The sequence below is a fragment of the Suricata suricatta genome, chromosome 3 (genome assembly GCF_006229205.1).
Source record: "Suricata suricatta isolate VVHF042 chromosome 3, meerkat_22Aug2017_6uvM2_HiC, whole genome shotgun sequence".
In the NCBI taxonomy this organism is placed as follows: domain Eukaryota; kingdom Metazoa; phylum Chordata; class Mammalia; order Carnivora; family Herpestidae; genus Suricata; species Suricata suricatta.
Window position 1 is genome coordinate 59835245 of NC_043702.1, and position 20978 is coordinate 59856222.

Sequence of the window (20978 nt, forward strand, 5' to 3'; positions counted from 1 at the left end):
CACATGATAAACCTGATTCATGACACAGTATCAGTGGGTGAGAATGATTTTAAAGTATAATACTTGCAATGAAATTCAGGCCTATGTGGGACTTCCTGGGGCCTTAAATAGAAGCAAAAACTGGACAAAGGTGTCTCCCCCCTACTCCAACCTGGCTAAGTTACTGAACTTATACACAAATCTCCGATGGGGAACAAAAACCAATTTTTTAAAAAACTAATTATTTTATCAGGTTTTATAAATATTTTACTTTACAGCCTCATTTACATGCCCTAAACTCCAAACCACTTAAGTTTCACATGTGATTCATACTGAAATTAACAGTTTCTATCTGCTAAATGTTGTTTTATGCTAAAAGGAAAAAAGAGAAAATATAGTTTTATGCCTTAGCACACACTAGGTATTTTTTCTGAATACTATGTTTTTCTTAAAGGTCTAAATTCTTATTATATTTCATTTAGATGAGACTTTCAGATTTTTTAAATTTAATATTCATTTGGATTAAAATGCATTCACAAATTTTCCAAAACATCATTATATGTAAGTGTTTTCTCTCCACACCTTTTTAATACAATAGGTGTCTGTCATGAAAGAGAACTTGGTTTACTTTCTGTTAACAATTAGTAATGAATTTCAGAAATGACATTTTTATTTGCTTTTGTTTTCAGAGTTGTGATAATTTAAGAAGGTTATTAATAACACTTTTCTATCCTCTAGAATTGCTCTATAGAGTAGCTTCTCACTAGTCCTTTCATCTCATTCAGCAAGGAAAGAGCAAAAGTAACATAAATTTAATCTCAATATACATAATAAGAAAAATATTAAACAGATCATAAGTTTATTGTGTGAGTCTTCTAAAGCATGCCTTGAAAAACTGCAGATAAAGCAAAATAATCAGGGTGCTATGTAGCCCAGCATGGTCTTCCTGCTGTGTGTGTGTGTGTGTGTGTGTGTACGTGTGTGTGTCCAGGAACTGCTTTGATCCCTGCCAGAGAGGCCAAGTCTGTGTTCCCAGGACCCAACAGAGAGTGCCACAGGCAGCAGCAACACATGACGGGAGACAAGCTCTCAAGTGTGGGTCTCCCCCCAGTTCTTCCATGGGACTCCTTCCCTGGGCCTCTGCTCTTCAACTGAATACCAGGGGACTCACCTAAAGAAAGGTCAAGGCCAGTTCTAGAAGCCTGGGTCCCTTTTTCTATAAGCATATTATAGGAACTGGACACACCTAACCACCCCACAGCCTGACACAGATGCCCATTCAGAGACAAAAAAAGACCAAGGATATCTGGTTCCCCATACTACCAACTTCGGCGTGGGCCAAACAACTTGCAAAAAGCATAAATGTCAGCATATTGTATAGCTGGTTTCGGAAAAATTCAGTGTCTCGGGGCAACTTCATTATCTGTGGTCACCCTGAAAAAGCAAGCACCTGCCAGGGGAGCACTTGCGTGAGGCTTAGTTGATAGTTCTGGGCTCCTTCTCATCTTTCAAGGCCACACCCAGCTCTTTCTGGCTGCCTTGGCCATGCCTGGCGGGGCTGATGTTCAATCTCCTCATCAGGAAGAGCATTCAGTTAGTCTCCAGGTGGCCATAGGTCTGAGCAGCCCACCTGCCTGCCTGGTCACATCAAGGGGAGGCCCGTTTTAAAGCCCTGGAAAATTCTTGGAAATTCCAGTTCTCCATGTTTGAATATATAGCCTTTTTCAGTCAGGGGGTAAAAATGAACTGAAACTAAGATTTCTTAATCACTGTACTTCCAATATTAAGTTGCAATGAGATGTAAGACATGGAGATCTTTTAGAGCTAAAGAGGAATATAATGAGACACCCTAGAAACAATACTTCCCATGTTCTAAAAAAAGCAGCATTTTAAAAATGAATGTTATTCTAGAGCTCACTAGCAGGATAAATATATGTTTTCAGGGAAGGGGAAGGGAATAATAAAATCCAAAAGATGATACAATGAAAATATGATATATGACAACCAACCAACTAAATAGACAGAGATGATCTTTGAAAACCAAAGCCCCTTACATATTCACATTCTGAGGAAGGCAATTGATATGACAGAAATGTACAAAGTGGTTTCCCTGCAGATTACCCCATTTGAATATAACAAATGAATTCCCTATACACCGTTGCCATGGCAGCCAGTATATATTGTTCCATGCCCAGGCCCTGTTAGAGCCAGGCAAAAGATTTGGACAAGAGGGTAGATGATGAATTGAGGCCTGACCTCCTGCTTGGTGCTTCTCTCTCTCTCTCTCTCCCCTGCCCTCTCTTTTCAAGTAGGCCTCACACTCCGCACAAAGCCCAACGTGGGACATGAACTCACAACCCTGAGATCAAGACCTGAGCTGAGACCAAGAGTAGGATTCTTAACTGACTGAACGCCCCAGGTACCCGTGGGTGCCTCTCAAGCTTTCACATGTGTGCTCGCGCTCCGGGACTGCGTATGGGCGCTCAGGCGCAGGGGCACCTGCTGGTTCAGAGGGGCAGAACCCAGGACAAATCAGGCTGTGCCTACTGAGCATTAGGCAATAGACCTATCCTAATCTACAAATTTTACATATTATCATTATTACATCTTAGCCATTTTAGTCTCATGTGGAATGGAATTGTAGGTAATGGACTCTTTTGCACCCAGATATATATGTTCATTACCATTAATAAAGAAGAAAAAAGGCAGGATCATAGTGGATACAGTGGTGCTCCTTTCAGATTCCCTCTTCAGAGGAGATGCTGCCAAGAATATTGGCAAGTCACAGCTCCCAGGAGCACCACTCACTAGGAATCTCCCCTCCACAGGGAACTCCTACCCCTAAGGTCACATCCCCTTCAGGGGTGGCACACAGCTGTGACTGGCGGATGCAGAGCTACAGGCCAGGACAGCTCTTGCACCCCTGCTCTCCATCTCCCAGAGAACGGGCAGAGACCTCTGTTGCAACCGCACTGCTATCCCATGTCTCCCTTGCCCAGTCCTGCCTTCCTCACTTCCTTCCAGGTCTAGCTCCTGCAAGAACTCTTCACTAAACCTGCCACACATGACCATCTGTTTTGAGGGCACCTAATATAAGATGAAGATTAATGAATATGAATGGACTAATCCAAACATGGTGAGTCAAATAAACCTTGGGTTAGCAATTTTTGAAAATGAGTTGCAATCAATTGGAACATGTTTTCTACGAAATGTTCCCAGTTTAAGGAAGAAAATAACCTTTTCTAGCTGCACTTCTATATTCACTCTGTAAGAGAAGAAAAGATTGTTAAACTTTGGAAGCAGAGAAACATGAACATTTTCAGCACACAGCCTACAAGAACTCCGGAGGAGAATGCCACATCCTGTAAGGTACTTGTGACACAGAGGAGGGACCAGCTCCTCACGTGTGTATCTTACCCTATTTAGGCAACATGGCATCAGCTTGTCCCTGGTGCTCTGTTAAATGGATGGTGACCCAACAGGAGCCTCTTACCTCCAGGACCAGCCACAGCTGTCCCCCCACACAGTGCTCCGCTTTGTAAAACATCCCATAAAACTTCACAACGTTGGGATGATTTGGAAGAAACTGCAAAATGTTGTATTCTGCCTCAATCTCTTCATCCATATCCTGCACAGGGTAAAAAATACATGCAGGATTAAGACTAATGAATGAGGGTGGGTACAGTTACAACATCACTTAATAAAGCATATTTATTCTATATTTTTAATGTCATCATTACTGTATCTTGAAAATACTTAACAATGGACATTCAGCTGCCAATTAAAACACTCTAATTATTACACCAACAAAATGTCTTTTTTAGATTTTTCATCAATAATACTATTATAAATATCTATTTTTATTTCTAAGAGTCTGAATTTTCAAAAAAGTTAAGGAGAAGTAGCTTGAAGGGACACAACCCAGAACAGAACACCTATAACCTCACTGTGCAAAACAGTTTCCAGCACTATGACCTTGGTGTTCAGTGCTCTGAAAGATGGTGTGAGGCTAAGATGAATGAATACCACAAGTCTAGATCTTTGTAGCTCACAATTAGACTATCTTCTGTAGAAAGGAGTGAAATACATTACTCTTTCCAAGAAAATAACTACTAATGAACTCAGAGGGTCAAGACCAAAACAACAGTACAAGAAACAGAAATTCAAGGAAATTTTTAACTCCAAATTGAGTCCCTTCATGCAGATGAGCTGACAAATTATGACTCATTCTGAGATTTCATGTCAGGTTTCATGAAAATCATCCTAGAACCAGGAAAAGAAGTTGAATACTCAATGTGCAGAAAACACTATATTGTGGTTGCAATTTACTACCATTACTTACACTGATTGGGTCCAAAATCTTTACTGCAGCCAGACTCCCATCTCTTTTGTTAGTTACCTTGTAGACCTTGCCATAGGTGCCTTTACCTATGGTCTCTATAATTTCCCAGGTATCCGTGGGATCTGGAAGCGATTCAAGTCCAAGCATCATTGGGTTGTAATGAAACAATCCATACAGATGTTTCCTGATGGGGAAAAAAGTTTATTATGTGCAAGAGATCACAGGATTAGGGCTGTGGGCTTTCAAAACAATATTCTTATTTCTTAACTAGCAATGTTATGGTATTTTTTTCTTTTTCTTTTCCTCTTTTGTTTTAAGTAAATTTTTAAAAAAAGGTATTTGAAGCCTTTTTAAGTAATGGAGGTAGAAGGTGGAGGAGTAGGTAACATGATTCTGAAATATCTTTTAAAACATGATTCTAAAAGAGGAGATTCTATAAGCACTACAGGAAGAAGCAAGATGGCCAAAGAGCAAAAAGGACATCTGGTCACAACTGGACAGTTCTCATTTTAAGATCTTTGTGCCCAGGTTCTAGTAACTATGACTAGAACTTGTTCTGGATAGTCACTGGACACCAGTCTCCAACCTCCATGAGCAAAGTGTAGGCTGCTAGGAAGGAGAATCTGGTGCCCCTACCAGGCAGCAGTCAGTGTCCAGCACCCACTGCCGACTGGGTCTTTGGTCCTGCAATGATTAGCCAAGCTCAGACTCCACCCATACAGCAACAGCCTAATGTGGGAATCACACTGAGTAGTTAACCAGGAGCTGCAAACTCACTTTGCCTGTTTAACAAAAACACAGCCCTGTGGAGTTAAGTACCAACAGCCTGACACCCAAGTCACCCAAGACTGATCCCCTGTAAGTTCAGTTGCTCCTTGCTGAAGAGTCCCAAACCCAGTCTGGTTCTAACCCCAGAAGAGGGGCCAGCATCCGACAGCAAGAGTCATGGCATCCAATCCCCCCACTGGCGTGGTAGCCACCCGGTTGAGCACTTCTGTCTCATCTTGGACATTTCAATCCGCACTTCCAATTCTAGTTATTTTCTATACTGCATCCTCTCAAGGTGCAGGCTTTCCAACTTGGCACAAGAATCTAGTTTTTATCCCTAACCTTCCCGATGGGGGCATTTCAAAGATACTGAAAACCATTACCAAAACAAAATAAAATCCCAATAACTGTGGGGTTGATGCTGGAAAGAACCTCTTTCCAGCACTCACCTGGTAGGCACACCATGCTCCAAAGGAGCCTACAATCAGTACTGCAAGATCCCAGGCAAGATTGACCCTGGGCTGAGGCACTGACCCCAGACTGGCTGGTCAAATAACTCCTGCCTTTCATCTTCTGGTTTCAAGTTTTGAATAAACTCCAGCGTTTCCTCCTGGCCGGTGTTTTACAAAATCAATCTTTCTCACTACATGCTTCACTATTTTCGCCATCTGTACGTTACCTATGCAATTAGTTACTAAAAATGTTTAAATTACTTGCTTTTTCATATTAATGTCTTTTTTTTTAATGTTTATTTTTTTATAATGGTTAGTTCTAAAAAAGAGAGACAGAGACAGAGTGTGAGGAGGGGAGGGGCAGAGAGAGGGGGAGACACAGAATCCAAAGCAGGCTCCAGGCTCTGGGCTGTCAGCACAGAGCCCAACACAGGGCTCAAACTCATGAACCATGAGATCATGACCTAAGCCGAAGTCGGAGGCTTAACCGACTGAGCCACCCAGGCGCCCCATACTTATTTTTGAGAGAGAGACAGAGACAGAGCACAAGAGGGGTAGGGGAAGAGAGAGATGGAATCACAGAATCCGACACAGGCTTTAGGCTCTGAACTGTCAGCACAAAGCCCAATACGGGACTCGAACTCATGGTGTGAGATCATGACCTGAGCTGAAGTTGGACGCTTAACCGACTGAGCCACCCAAGAGCCCCAATAAATATCTTTTAAAGGCACTTTTATCTCTACTTTAAATGCAAAACCAGTATCATTTGCCATATATCAAAATTAACTTCAAAAAGATAAGTATGCTGGAAATAATAAAGAGCTATTCAAAAGTTCAGCCAGATTCTGCTACCCCATGCTCTTTTTCTAAATAAAAGGGAGATAGCTCATCAAATGATGGAGAAGAATTAAAGACAAGCATAAGGTTTTCCTTTAATGGCATCAGAACACCTGAAAAGGAATTAGCAAGGAAATAACTATGTCACCATGTGTTTTAGTGGTCCTTATTGTGAGATTCCCAAAACCTCTCAACACCTTGAGAACTGTTTCTGGCCTGGTTTTACAACAGCAAAAAGTTGGATTAGCCAGGGGTACTGGTCAAGGCAAGACAGGCTTGAGAGTTGGGAGGGGGGAAGGGGAGGAGGACTGAGAATGTGTTTCCTGGAGAGTAGAATCTGGCCCATCAGCCTAGAAGGAATTACTCTACACTTGCCAGTGCAATCCCTGTCCCCCTGCCTGCAGGGACACTCCCACCTGCGCTCCATGTCCTGACACAGTGGTACCCAAGTCAAAGTGTCTGCATGCTCCTGGCCCTTCCTTCCCTGAGCAGCGGTGAGATGTGAACTGGCCACTCATGTCTCTGCACCGCAGTTTCTTCTTCAGCATCGCAGGGCTGCTGCGGGTGGTGATGCAACCGCTTCCCAGGGCTGCAAGCAGGATAACGAGATGACGGCGGAATCAAGTGAGCACAATGAGAGCCCAGAGAGGGCATCTGCCATCATAAAAGCACAGTGCCAAGTTCTGCTTCAGGATAGGCAAGGCTTAACAGTTTCCTGTTTTGTTTTATTTCACTTTTAGCCATGAACTAAATGAGAACCAAATTAGTTTTATTCCAATCAGTTAACAGTTTCAGACAAATAGCTGGGATTTTGTGTGTGCAAATGAAATTAAATCACAGAATGTGGCAGTGGGAGAGGACCCTGGAGGCCATTGAATCAAGCAGTTTTCTAATGATTTTTTGGCCACAAAACCCTTTTGTTAAATTCAATCACATTTAGAATGCCGGTGTTTACGTGGAAAGAAGCAGCCCAGGCCCCGCTGAGGCAGGCTGGGGATCCCTGTGCCCTCTACAGGAGACATGGAGGCTGACTAGCCATCCTGGTTCACCTAGGACTGTGTCAGCTTCAGCGCTAAAATCTTGTGTTCTGGGAAACCTCTCAGAACTAGGCACACTGACATAGTCTGCTCCCTAGTTTCTGAGGCCTCCTGTGAGCATTATTAGAAAATCATTGGTTAAGCACCCCTACCCCATCCTCCCTTACCCTCTGGTATGTGCTAAATCGTATTCCCCCAAATTCCCATGCTGAAGTCCTAACCTCCAGTACCTCCAGACATGACTGTATTTGGAGACAGAGCCTTTACAGAGGTAATTAAGGGGAAATTACCCACATAGGTCATATGTGGGGCCCTAATCCAACATGACCAGTATCCTTATAAGAGATTAGGACACAGGCATACACAGAGAGAAGACCATATGAAAATATGAGGGAAGATGGGTCATACACAAGAGAGACCTCACAAGGATCAACCCTGCCAATACCTTGATTTCAGACTTCTAGACTCCAGAATTGGGAGGAAACACATTTCTGTTAAGTCACCTAGTCTGACACCTGGGTTCTCCAGGCACTCAGTCTGGGGAACTTTGTAATGGCAGCCTTAGCAAACTAATACAGTCCTATATTACAGATGAAGAAAATAAGACCCAGACTGGTGCCATAACTGTTTACAAGCAATGCAGGAATAGAAATGTGGGCCTCCCTACACTTGATCCTGAGATCTTTGTTCACAGAATAGAGGAAAGGGAGTCAGCTCATTAACAATGATCCTGTCTGACCAACTGCACCAAATATTTAAAAGTTCTGTGGTGGAAATACTCCCAATCATATGGAGGCTAAATGCCCACAGACCTAACAGATGGCCATCAGTACTCCCTGCTCCCACCCCCCAGAACTAAATCAACCTCACATGGAGAGATATATCTGCAGTTTGCACCAATGATGGTGAGTGGAAGGAAGACCAGATTCCACTGCCATACCCATCACATCCATCTGGGCATCCACAGACAAGGTTAAATAAAAGTGCAACAGAACAATAACAAGGTTGCCATCCTTCTCTCTTTAAAATCAATACCTGACTCTATCAACTCTCTGACAAGTGATTAAACAGTCAGCCCAAACAGTGGCTGCTTATACAGCTCTATAAATGTGGTTAATCATCTGCTCTGGGGAGGCAGCTGGAATAGCCCTTTTGTGAACCAAAAAGCTGCTCCTGGTCAGAATGTTAACCTCGAGGGGAGACTGTGCGTCTGCCTATGTCTGTTTGGGGCAGGAAAAAGCTAGACCTCGTGGAAATAGCCAAGACTAACCAAAGAAGAGCCAGGGGCAGTCTGGAGTGAAGGGTTGAACCTGAAAGCCCAGGACTCTGCAGAACCTCCAATGTCCCCCACAGAGGCACCTGGGCCTCCCACAATCCCTGGAAAGGGGCCCCCATCATTTATGTGGACTTGAAATGAAAGGGTAACCTCAGGAGGCTACAAACCTCAGGTTATCCAAGCTATTCATCCCTTTGAAGGACTGTCTTGGCACAAGAAAGTGATGCATTTGTCAGCACAGGGGGCATCTGAGCAGTTTACCAACCAATCAGAAGTCCGATCAGCCTGGACATGTCTGTGTGTGCAGCTGCTCTAAAATAAAGACCTGATGAACACTTTTTGTTTTTGCATGTGGTAGTATTATGTAAATCGATGCCATAAATGGTTTCTCATCAGAGTCACTACTATCTCAGAGCAAGATTCTGCTGTCCCTACATTACTGGGGCACCCATATCCTGCCCCTACCAGGAAGAGCTATAAGCAAGGCAAAGAGGACATCGCCTGGGAAAAATATCCTCACGGAGTGAAAAGGGGTTACGCAGTATTAGCGGAACAGCTTCCTATCTTTGCCACACATCATTAGCCAGTTATCTAGGAAACGGCCAAACTTCTCATTTAAGCTGATATGAGACAGAGAGAGACATTGGTTGATTTAGTAAGAGACTTTATTCTTGTGGTGACACAGTCCCTTGGAAGTTAAGATTAATTGTCTTTGTTTCCTTTTGTTTTGTTTTGTGAAGGCAAACTCCTAGAAAGCAGAAACTATATCTATTTACGGTGGTTGAGAATATTCTTCCTGTTGGTAAGTACAAACATGACCTCTGCCCACTGCCAACAATGGGGCAGGTCTCACACCGCCAGCTCGGTTCCCGATCTCTGCTCCCACAAGAGAGGGGTGGCTTTCCCAGGTCACACATCTCACTGTGGTGAGGAGGTTCATACATGGCTGTAAACTAATAGCACAGCTGCTGCTTTATCTTCTCAGGATTGAATGTCTAAAGACTTCCTTAGCAGTTTGGGTTTCACTCATCAGCAGAGAACATACTTTTAAAAAATAAGCCACGGAATATTCTATAGTTAGGTTTTGTCAAACTAGATTTCTAGTATCACACACACACACACACACACACACACACGAAGTCAGGCATTAGGCTTCCTGATGTTCTTCCATCTTCTTCACTACCTAAGAGTGGTATTGCCAAAAAAATTGAACCTGAATCCAGTCTTCTAGATTACCAGTTTGCAGGAATCAAAAGGGGCAGGGTAACCACATCATTAACACACAGAAGTGTTGAGTCACTATCTTGTACCCCTGAAACTAACGTAACATTGTGTGTCAACTATATTTCAACAAAAAAGGCATAGCAACATGTTAGACGATACCATCTGTGCACAGTAAGCAAAATCCAGACCCTAAATCTCTCCAAGAAACTCTCCAAGACAAATGATCCAATTTCTTCAAAAACTGAGTTGCAAATAAAAATAAATTGAGAAGGATAACCTTGGGGTTAAAAGAGGCTTAAAATACATATGAAATGTGAAATAGGATGGGTTCACACACACACACACACACACACACACACACAAACCCAAATTATAACATTGATGAGATATTCAGATCACTGATTAATTCTGTGATGATATTAAGGAAGCACTGTTAATTTTGTTTTAGTTGTGATAACTGTATTTGTGGTTATCATTTTTAAAGGGTTCCTTGTCTTTTAGTAATTCACACTAAAAATATTTACAGGTAAAACAATATGATGAAGAAAATAAGAAGGAGCATATATGTGGCACAACATTGACCATGAGGGTAATTACTGAAACTGTCTAAATAGCGGCACCTGGGTGGCTCAGTAGGTTGAACATCCGGCTTCGGCTCAGGTCATGATCTCGCAATTTGTGGGTTCGAGCCCCGCATTGGGCTCTGTGCTGACAGCTAGCTCAGAGCCTGGAGCCTGCTTCAGATTCTGTGTCTCCCTCTTTCTTTGAACCCTCCCCTGCTCACATGGCCTCTCTCACTCTCTCAAAAATAAATAAAAACATTAAAAAAACAATTTTAAATGGGGGCTCATGATTATATTCTGTTTACTTTTGTATGTTTTCAATTTCCATAATAAAAACTTTTTATTTTTTTTAATGTTTATTTATTTTGAAAGAGAGAGAGAGAGAGAGAGAGAGAGCATGTGTGTGGGGGGGGGGTGGCGCAGAGAGAGGGAGAGAGAGAATCCCAAGCAGGCTATGTGTTGTCAGTGCAGAGCCTAACACAGAGCTCTATCCCATGAACCAAACCACTGAGATCAATGACCTGAGCCAAAATCAAGAGTCAGACCACTCAACCAACTGAGTGACCCAGGCATCCCCCTCCCATAATAAAAAGTTTTTAAAAATTAGGTAACTAATGTATGTCAGTGTACATTCTGGAATTTATACACCTGGTCAATCCTGCCTCCCTAAAGAGTTTCTCCATCACCAGTCTCTATAATATTCTAAAGTCTCAAAACATCACATAGGCTAGCACTCTATTTGTGTAAGAAACTGAATCTTTGACCAACAAAAATGCACACACACACCAGCACTTGATTCTAAAGCACCCACATTCACACTGTCAGAAAGTCACCTTCCCAATCCACCTCCAGCTGACTGAGGCACAGTCGGTGCCCCGCTGTGGCTGATGTCCCGGCCAAAACCGCCGCTAAATACAGAACTATAGTGAGGAGGAACTAATGAACCGCTGAACAGCACAGGAAAATCAATAGGCAGAAGAAGGCAAGTGACCTTCCTCTGTCCATCCAACTCCTATTCTTTCTTCCTGAAGGAAGAAAAGAAAAAGAACATCAATTTACAGACACTGAATGGACAAAAAAACTCATCACCACAAAGATCTATAATCTTTTTCATCTTGTCTCTGAAAAAGAAACTGCCTGATGGCAAGAAGCTGAATCTGCCCAAGGTTATAAACACAGAGTCATATAAAAGAAGAGGGAAATACATACTAACTAGTTGGGTGGGCGACCCCTACGCCACTGGTGAAAGGCCTAGAAGGAAAATGAAGAATAGTCCAAGGTGAGCTTGGACTTTGGCAAGAAAGGGAATCCATGCAAAAATCTCACATGGGGCCCTTAAAACTGATGTGTTTAGTGAAGAGGGGAAAAAACATACTAATCCAAGGGAGGAAAAAGCTCTTGACAAATTCCCTGTTCATTCACCTGTGTCTTTTCAAAGACTCTAAGATCTGACATCAACATGGGGTCAAAAACAAGTAGATGAGCTCAATTCTTCCAGGGCTGAAGTGACCACTAAACATCCTCATTCTGAAGTATGGCTTTTTCTTCCCTGTCTTACTGCTCTTTCCTTGTGTTTTGCCTGTCACTTCTTTGGATTAATAAAAGACTAGACGTGGTGATTCCAAAGTGATTGTACACCATCTCCCTTTCTTTCAACAACAGGTCAAGATTAGATGAAATTATCATAAAATTTATCACTGTGCATTTGGTAAGGTTTTTTTTTAATTTTTTTAAATGTTTTATTTATTTTTGATAGAGAGAGAGACAGAGCATGAGAGGGGGTGGGGCAGAGAGAGAAGGAGACACAGAACCAGAAACAGGCTCCAGGCTCTGAGCTAGCTGTCAGCACAGAGCCTGACACAGGGCTTGAACCCACAAATGTGAGATCTGACCTGAGCCCAAGTTGGAGGCTTAACCAACTGAGCCACCCAGGTGCCCCGGTAAGAAGTTTTTAAATGCTTATTGTATGCAAGCCCTGAATTAGGTTCTACAACAAATATAACTAATAATAACAAACTCAACTCAGCTTTTGAGGTTCTAAACCTGTTTAGATAACCCCTAAGACTTCTGGGGTAAGGTGGAACAGTGAAGTCAGGTAACAACTTTCCCTAAAACTAAGTGAATGAACGATGTTAACAACAAAATGTTGAAATCCAGCAAACAAAACAACGTTAGCAACAATTTAGCAAAAGAAATGACACAATGTCATGCCATAAGACATGAAAACCAGCATTCAGGGAAAGTGGGAGATGAAAGATCCCATAGTCAACTGCTGGTCTCAAGCACACTCTCTCTTTCTCCCAGAAATGTGGTGGGTTTGGGAGATGGTAAATGGACAAAATTCTGAAAAACCTCAGCAACACTCCCAATTTACAAAGAAGTAGTCATAGAGGGAGAATTAGCAGCAGAAAAATGAGTCAAGGCTCATTCACTTACATATTCAATAAGAATTTATTATGAAAGTATTGCATAATTACTCAAAACTAGGCTATGCAGGTCATTAAAAGGAAGTAGAAGAAATAACCGGGTTCTATTCTAAAACAAATTACATTTCTAAAGATATGCAGGAAAGATGCCTTCTGCTAGGTGGGCTAACCCTAGCACAGCACTTTAAACAATATTTTAGCAAGGGCAAAATCAATATCCATCAACCATGATTGCACCTAATGCCGAGTGCCCCTATATCAGAGAGCAAGATGAACTGATCTCAGAGAGATAGACATTTCCTTTTAAAGTTACTGAATATCACAGCAGAGAGAGAATCTTTCAGGTACATAGAGCCAGTATAAACACACACACACACACACACACACACACACACACACACACACACATACACGCCCCAAAAGAAAAAGCAACAAAACAGAACAAAAGCTTAGATTCCCCACCACAGCAACACTCAATACTCAATATGAGAAAATATGAAACTTCTGTGTACAAAGTTCTGAAGGGGAAAAAAGTGTGAACAAATATTTTTATATTTAGCCAAATTGTTCTTCAAGTATAACGACAATAGACATTTTCAGACATGCAACAGCTCAGTGACTCCATGAGTCTCACTTGAAAAACAAAATGCTTTGAATGCCAAATCCAGCAAACCAAGATATAAATGTGGAGCTCTAGTAAAAAGTTTGATAGGGAGAACTGAATCAATTTACATTTAGAAATAAGGTTAAACAAAAGTATGAAGTAGATTTACTTCATACTGGGAATGTTACACATTTCAACAATAAAAAGTAATAATAAACTAAATTCAACAGTATGGGGAGAGGTAGAGGGAAAAATAAAGGTAGAATTTCCTCACATTTATTTAGAATTTCTAAACATTTCTAAAGACGATAAATCAAAAATTAAGACTTAAGGATACTATTTGAAAGTATAAAGTTAACCAATATTAGCAAAAATAAGGAGACAGTATATGTGTTAATTTTCTTATTCATCTCAGTAGTCAACAGATAACTGATAAATTGATAAGCAGAGTTTAAAACCACTATGTAAATGTATAAATGAAGTCTAAAAGACCAAAAAAAAGACTATAAATCTCTGACATTATCATGAAAAATACACTTATTTATACTTGACACATATGCATACCATATAAAGAAAAGATAATCCATGAGGAAAGAGATGGGGTTGGGGTAGGGACGGGGGAGTCACTAAAAACAGAAAATATAATGTAAATTAAGAAACATTCATCCTATAATAAATATGACTTCTTAATGAAGCCAAAATATAGAACAAACCAAATCTGTAGAGATCCACATCTAAAATAAACTCTCCATGAGACTCCTTATAATTCAGAAAAGTTAAAAGTAAAAAGGATATCAAAGATAAACCAGTCAAATGGTAAGAAAAAAGAAAAGCATTCATTACGTTAATATCAGAAAAGACTAAATTCAAGGGAAACTATTAAAAAACATTAAGGGCTATTTGTATGTTCAGTAATAATAATTGAGCAATTACTATGCACCAGGAAACCTTCTGCATGTTATTAGAATCACCAGAGTTTAAATCAATAATGTGTTTATACATGTTATAAAATATTTCACCACCAAAAACAAAGCGTCAAAATTCATAAAAACTTAAACCTCTAGGAGAAACCAACAAAACACAATAATAGTTACAGACACTGCCACCCATGATAAAACAAGACAACAAAACAATAATATATATAATATAATCAATATGGTTAACCCAGCAGATATATATTAAAGTACATATCTAACTTCTTTTCAAGTACTTTTTAATTTTAAATTTTATTTTAGTCAGAGAAGGACACTTAGACATATTATATCAATGGACTAAAAAAGAAAAACCATATGATCATCTCAACAGATACAGTAAAAGCACTTAACAAAATTCAATATCCATTCTGGATTTTTGTTTAATGCTCAGCAAACTAGTAATAGAAGGGTACTTCTTCAACTTGATAAAGGCATCTACAAAAAACCTGGAGTTAACATCACATTCATGTTAACTGAATGCTTTCATCTCAAGATCAGGAACAAGGCAAAAATGTCTGCTCTTACTACTTCCATCAATATTGTGGGGAGCCCATGCAATAAGATAAGAAAAAGAAATGAAAAGCATCCAGATTGGAGATTAGAAAGGAAGAAGCAAATAGACTTTATGTGCAGATGAAATGTTCATCTATCTAAAAAATATGATGGCATTTATAATAAAGCTATTAGAAATAATTAGTGAGTTTAGAAAAAATACAAGATGCAAGGTCATTATTTTACAGAAAGGAAAGCTTTTCAACAAACAGTGCTGAAACAACTGTATAGCCATACACAGAAACAAAAGGGGTTTTTCCACCTTTTCTACTCACACACAAAAATTAATTGGCCAGAGAACAAATGTAAGAGCTAAAACTCTATGAAACTTCTAATAGATAAAGATGCAAGGATGTTCATTGTAGCATTGTTTCTAGTAGAAAACTAGATTCAACCATAAGGTCCATCGTTATGAAGAGATTATGTAATAAATCATAATAATTACATAAAATGAAATGCTATCTAACCACATATAACCATTTAGAAGGAAGGAAATAAGTTTTGTGTTAATTAATATGGAAAGAATAACAAAATATACCATTTTTATGTTTATTATTGATACTGAGAGAAACGGAGCACGAGTGGGAGAGGGACAGAGACAGAAAGAGAGAGACACAGAATATGAAGCACACTCTAGGCTCTGAGCTGTCTGCACAGACCCTAACATGGGGCTAGAACCCACACACCATGAGATCATGACCTGAGCCGAAGTTGGATGCTTAACCAACTGAGCCACCCGGCACCCCTTCAATTATGTTTTTTAAAAAGCATTGAATGGTATGTAAAGATGAAAGTTCTGTGTAAATAAAAATAATATTTATACTTACAACTATTTTATGTATATGTTTATGTGTGTATATCTATATATGTGTGTATCTTTATATATGTATTTTCTAGAAAGCTACAAAGGAAACTCTTAAACTTTAGGAAGAGCTATCGAGTGAGAGAAATGAAAAAGAAAGAGATTAATGCAATTTTTAAAAAAATTATACCTTTCTATACTACTCTTCATTTTGGGGGCTAGCACATATATTATTTTATTTTAAAAATTAAGTAATTTTTTTAAAAATAGAGATCCCTACAGTGGAGATTATTCTGGCTCAGATGCCTGCTGAGATCATGGGAGAACATAAATCATGTGAAGCTGTAGAAACCCATCTTGAGAAGAAGAAGAAAGTAGAGAAGAAAGAAACTGAAGGACCCTGCTTAAAAGAGGACTGACAAGTCCATGGGTTCACTACCAATTCTATATCCAGGCCCTCTGAGGCCTGCTGGGCTTTGTCTGTCCTTGGACATCCATAAAATTTCTTACTACATTCTTCAAAGAAGTTCTCTCTTCTCACAAGCCAATCTAAGTCCCCCATAAACTGATTTTAATTCCTAACAACCCCAAAGAAGCCTGGCCTGTCCCCTTTTTGAATACGTGGCATTATTTTCTAGTGGTGGAGCCTTACCTTGCTGAAAGTGAAGCAGTCTGAAGCACTGTGAACTCCTGCACTCAGTCAAGCCTAGCAAGTACGACTTAAATAGAAACTTGTCCAGCAACATTTTATACTTGTGAGAAAATTTATGATGAAGATTTCCATTTCTGAATATGCTGTTCAGAATATTTTGTCCAAATGTTATAATACACTCTGTATGAACTACAAATCATAGAAGAATGTTTTTAAAGTAGAGAATAGCTTTTAAAAAAAACAATCAGAAAGTTAAACAGTGGAAGTCCAGAGGGAATTTGCACAAATATTAAATACAACAAATACCCAGGGACACATAAAATAAGAAAACACATACCATATAAGTATGAACAAACTAGAATATAATTTCAAACTAACATATAAGCAAGTGTGTGATCCAATGGTAAAGGCTGGTAAGAGACTAGGCCCATTTTTAGGAACTGGCTTAACAAACAGAACCTACCTGCATATGGCTACATAGAATAAATTCAAGTACAGCTTAGCTGTCATCTCTTCTAGGAGGCCTTTCTTAATCTTCCCATTAGAGGTGAACTTTATGTATCATGTACTCTTTTCTAGCAGTTACCACATTGCCTGACATTTATTGTTCACATGTTGGTCTTTTCCACCAGTGGGCTCCTAGAGAACAGGTGTCGCAATTTTCCTGCCTCATAGGCAAATGTCCATTGTATAATAAGTGCTCAATAAATGCTTGTTGAATACAAGCTTAAAAATCAGAACTTTAAGAACCAGTGAGGTTTCTTAATTGAAAAACCATTATAGTTTCATAAAACACTAAGGAAATAAAGAAAAATTAAGGAAGAGAAATACTACAGCACTCAAAATAACCACTCTTTACTGTAAATATAATTGCAAATAAACACACACAACCATCGATTCATTCATGTCACAATCTTACTTAAACAAGTAACCCGCAATGGCTTCCATTTGCTAAATTAATTCAAATCCAAATTCTTCAGTCACATATTGAAGACCTCCACAACCTAAATGCAGCCTTCCATTCTTATCTTAAAACTCTTTTCAGGGGCACCTGGGTGGCTCAGTCAGTTGAGTGTCCGATTCTTGATTTCAGCTCAGGTCATATCCCAGGGTCATGGGATTGAGCCCCCCAGTTCTGTGCTGTCCCTCTCCCCTACTCGTGTGCTCTCTTTCTCTCTCTAAAAAATAAAAAAAATAAACTTTAAAACCCCTCTCATTTCCCTGCATCAACCTTATGATGAATTTCAACCAAACTCCTCACCATTTCCTAAACCATCCTTGGATGTCAACACCTCTGTAATTTTGTCCATATGATTTCTACCATCAAGAATGCTCATCCTACCATATCCATTAATCAGGAATCCTACCAGCCCATCGAAAGCCAGCTCATGTTCTTTCATCCCTTCACAATCGGCAGCTCCTTTTCCTCTGAAACTCTATAGGGCACATATATGATCAGCTGCCCTGTGATGTTGCTCTGTGAATAAACCTCAGCTCCCAAATGAGGTCACAAGCAAGGCAGAGACTAATTCATAGGAGTCCCCTCTGCGCTTAACATGAGCACAACAATCATCTGTGAAACAAAAGGAGAGGTTGAGTTCAGTTAAACATGGAGGGCTGAATCTTGCAGTCTCAAAGCAAGGACTTCAGCTGACCCCTGAAGAAAGTACATGCCTTGGATTAATGGAGTGTGGGTGGGATTGCGTGTCCCAGCACCCTATGTACCAGCCCCACTTTCCACTGTGACAATCAAAGACATCCCCTGGCACTGCTCCAGGTAAGGATTAATTGAAGGTGCTACAAAGGGACCATGGGCAGCTGGAGAGGGATTTAATGAGCCCTGACAAGATCTGGCTGGAGCAAAAGAATTAACTTCCACCCAAAGGTAAGGACACCCAGCACCATCTCTCTGAACCCTTCATGCTGCTGTGGAGGAAATAAGTCAGACAACCACTCCTTTTCCTCACTTTTCCACTTATGCACATACTGAGAAGCAATGAAAAAAAAAAGGTAAAGAATATGAATATGGTCTCTAGTCCTGAGCTTGATCAAATCCCAGCTTTTACACTTACTAGCTATACTGGCAAGGGAAGAACTGCTCACACTTCTGTGCCTCTGTCTCCTCATCCATAAAATGGAAATAATGAAAGCACTCACCTCTTAAAGTCATATGGTACTCTCAACAAATAGGAAGCACAAAATCCTTTATTTATTATTACATCTTGGAAAAATCTAGCTGGAAAAGAGGAATATCACCATTGGATACTCTTTTCATAACCTGTAAGACCTCATCTATTATAGGGAACATTCACAGAGTAAATACTGGATGTTGGACATTATACCACAAGCTGTAACTCCATGAGGCAGTTACTATTTCTATTTTACAGATAAGAAAGCTGATGCACAGAAAGGTTAAGGAAGTTAATCTAGAAGCCAGGATTTAATTTTTTTTTATTTACTCCACTCTGCCTCACTGATTTAAGAAATATTTAATGAGCATCTACCATGTGTCCAGCATGTTTCTAGGTAATGAAGATACAACAATGATCAAAACCAACCATGGGGCACCTGGGTGGCTCAGGTGGTTAAGCATCTGACTTCAGCTCAGGTCATGATCTCACGGTTCATGGGTTCAAGTTTCCGGTAGGGCTCTGTGCTGACAGCTTAGAGCCTGAAGCCTGCTTCAGATTCTGTGTCTCCCTCTCTCTCTCTGCCCCTCCCCCACTCTCTCTCTCTCTCTCTCTCTCTCTCTCTCTCTCTCTCAAAAGTGAATAAAAACATTAAAAAAAAAAAGACCAAAATAATGCCTTCATGGGGCTTATATTCTAGGAAGGAGAGAGAGACAGTCAACAAAATAAGTATAATATATAGATGATAGGTAGTAATCAACTGCTGTGAGAAAAATAAAGTAGGAAAGGTGACTAGAAAGTCAGAGTGAGTGGCAAGCAGGGTGGTAACAGGTCCAAGGAAGATTCACTGAGCAGGATACATTTGGGAAATGACAGGAAAAAGATGGAAGAGTAAAAATCTGGGGGGAAACTATTACAGACAGAGGGTACAGTAAGTACAAAGGCCCTGGGGCAAGGGTTTACTTAGCATATTTAAGGAATAGCAAGAAGCCAGTTGCAGCTACACTGGAATAAGAGAAGTGAAAGGAGAGAAGTAGGGTAGGGTCAGAGAGACATGGAGTGAGGGAGAAGCAGATAAATCATGTACGTCTTTATCAGCCCTTGTAAGGTAAGGACCTGGCTTGTACTTAGACGGAGATCAAAAGCCACTGGTGGGATCTAAGCAGGAAGGGCACAATCTGACATGTTTTAACAGGTTACTTCGGTGGCTATACCGACAGTAGACTGAAGGAGTTGTCACTTGAAGATCCCTTAAGAGGAAAGCTATTGCAGGAAAAAAGGATCTCCAGTAGGTATGATCACAATGGATTTTTTTTTCTTTTTTTCAGAGCAAAGTGCTCTGTCTTGTTGAATACATCAGTTGCAGAGAGCCCTCATTTGATTATATTGCAACTGGGAGCCTTTCTAAGACAGGCTGTCAGTGTGCATCCACAGCAGCTGGCTAGAAATCACTGCATTCTCACTCATCACTCTTTAGTGTTACCTTCATTTTAGAAGATAAACTTGAGCACAAAACTGGTTGTCCAATCTCATACAAAGTTGGCCTGCTATGTATGGGACATTTAGAACACGGTCACGTGGTAGAATTCCAAAGTCAGAAAGTAAGACTTGAGCTTAGCCAGATATTCCACGAAGTGTATACTAAGCACCCACTCGGAGCAAGCCACGGAAAGACTTTAAAATGCATCAGATTCAGTCCTGACCCAAGTGGGCGTGCGGTTCACACAGTGAAAGGATACAGCCTAAGCGCAAGTTACTATACAGCAGTAAGTATACACCATAGGTTGTAGACTACAGACTAACTATAAGTGACATTGGGAGGGAGACGGTCCAGCCAGTGAGGAGTATATGGGGATGACATTGACTTGGGTCTTAAAAGGGAAGCTGGAGCTGGACACACAGATGGGCAGAAGGCTTGCCAGGCAGATGAAGCAAAAGGAGAAACTGGAAAATGGAGGGAGGACTTAGAATGAAAACCATGGTTGGGACAGTTTGGAAGGACCCAACAACACTCTAAAAATCCCTCAGCAACTTATTTAAAATGTAACTTCTGGGCCCACTCCACAACAATTGAGTCAATAGTGGGTGGAGGAATCTGTATTTTTATTAAGGACTTTCAAGTAATTTTAATGTTTCCCACTCAACTCCATACACACTTTGAGAAACAATGGCAGAGATGAGTTAAAAACACCCCATGCAATTTCCCCTATTATTCTCTCTCAGATAATCCTGTTTATTTCTTCTAAGCACTAATTGCTATAGATACTATTTTTGCATCTATTTGTTTATTTACAATTGATTCAATCCATAGAATAGAAGCTATAGCTTTTCACCCTCGAGCACAAGATTTCACCAGAGAAA

The 20978-nt window shown here is 40.4% G+C and overlaps 1 protein-coding gene across 1 annotated transcript in view; it reads right to left on the bottom strand.

The window, feature by feature from the left end:
- The window catches only part of MYO3B (myosin IIIB), a 373850-nt gene extending 368381 nt beyond the window's left edge, over window positions 1–5469 (bottom strand). The window contains exons 1-3 of the mRNA XM_029933308.1: window positions 5432–5469; window positions 4322–4505; window positions 3473–3607 (exon numbers count right to left, since the gene is read on the bottom strand). Coding sequence (XP_029789168.1) covers window positions 3473–3607; window positions 4322–4505; window positions 5432–5469 — 357 coding nt within the window. The remainder of the gene's footprint in view (window positions 1–3472; window positions 3608–4321; window positions 4506–5431) is intronic.
- Window positions 5470–20978: the final 15509 nt, after the last annotated feature.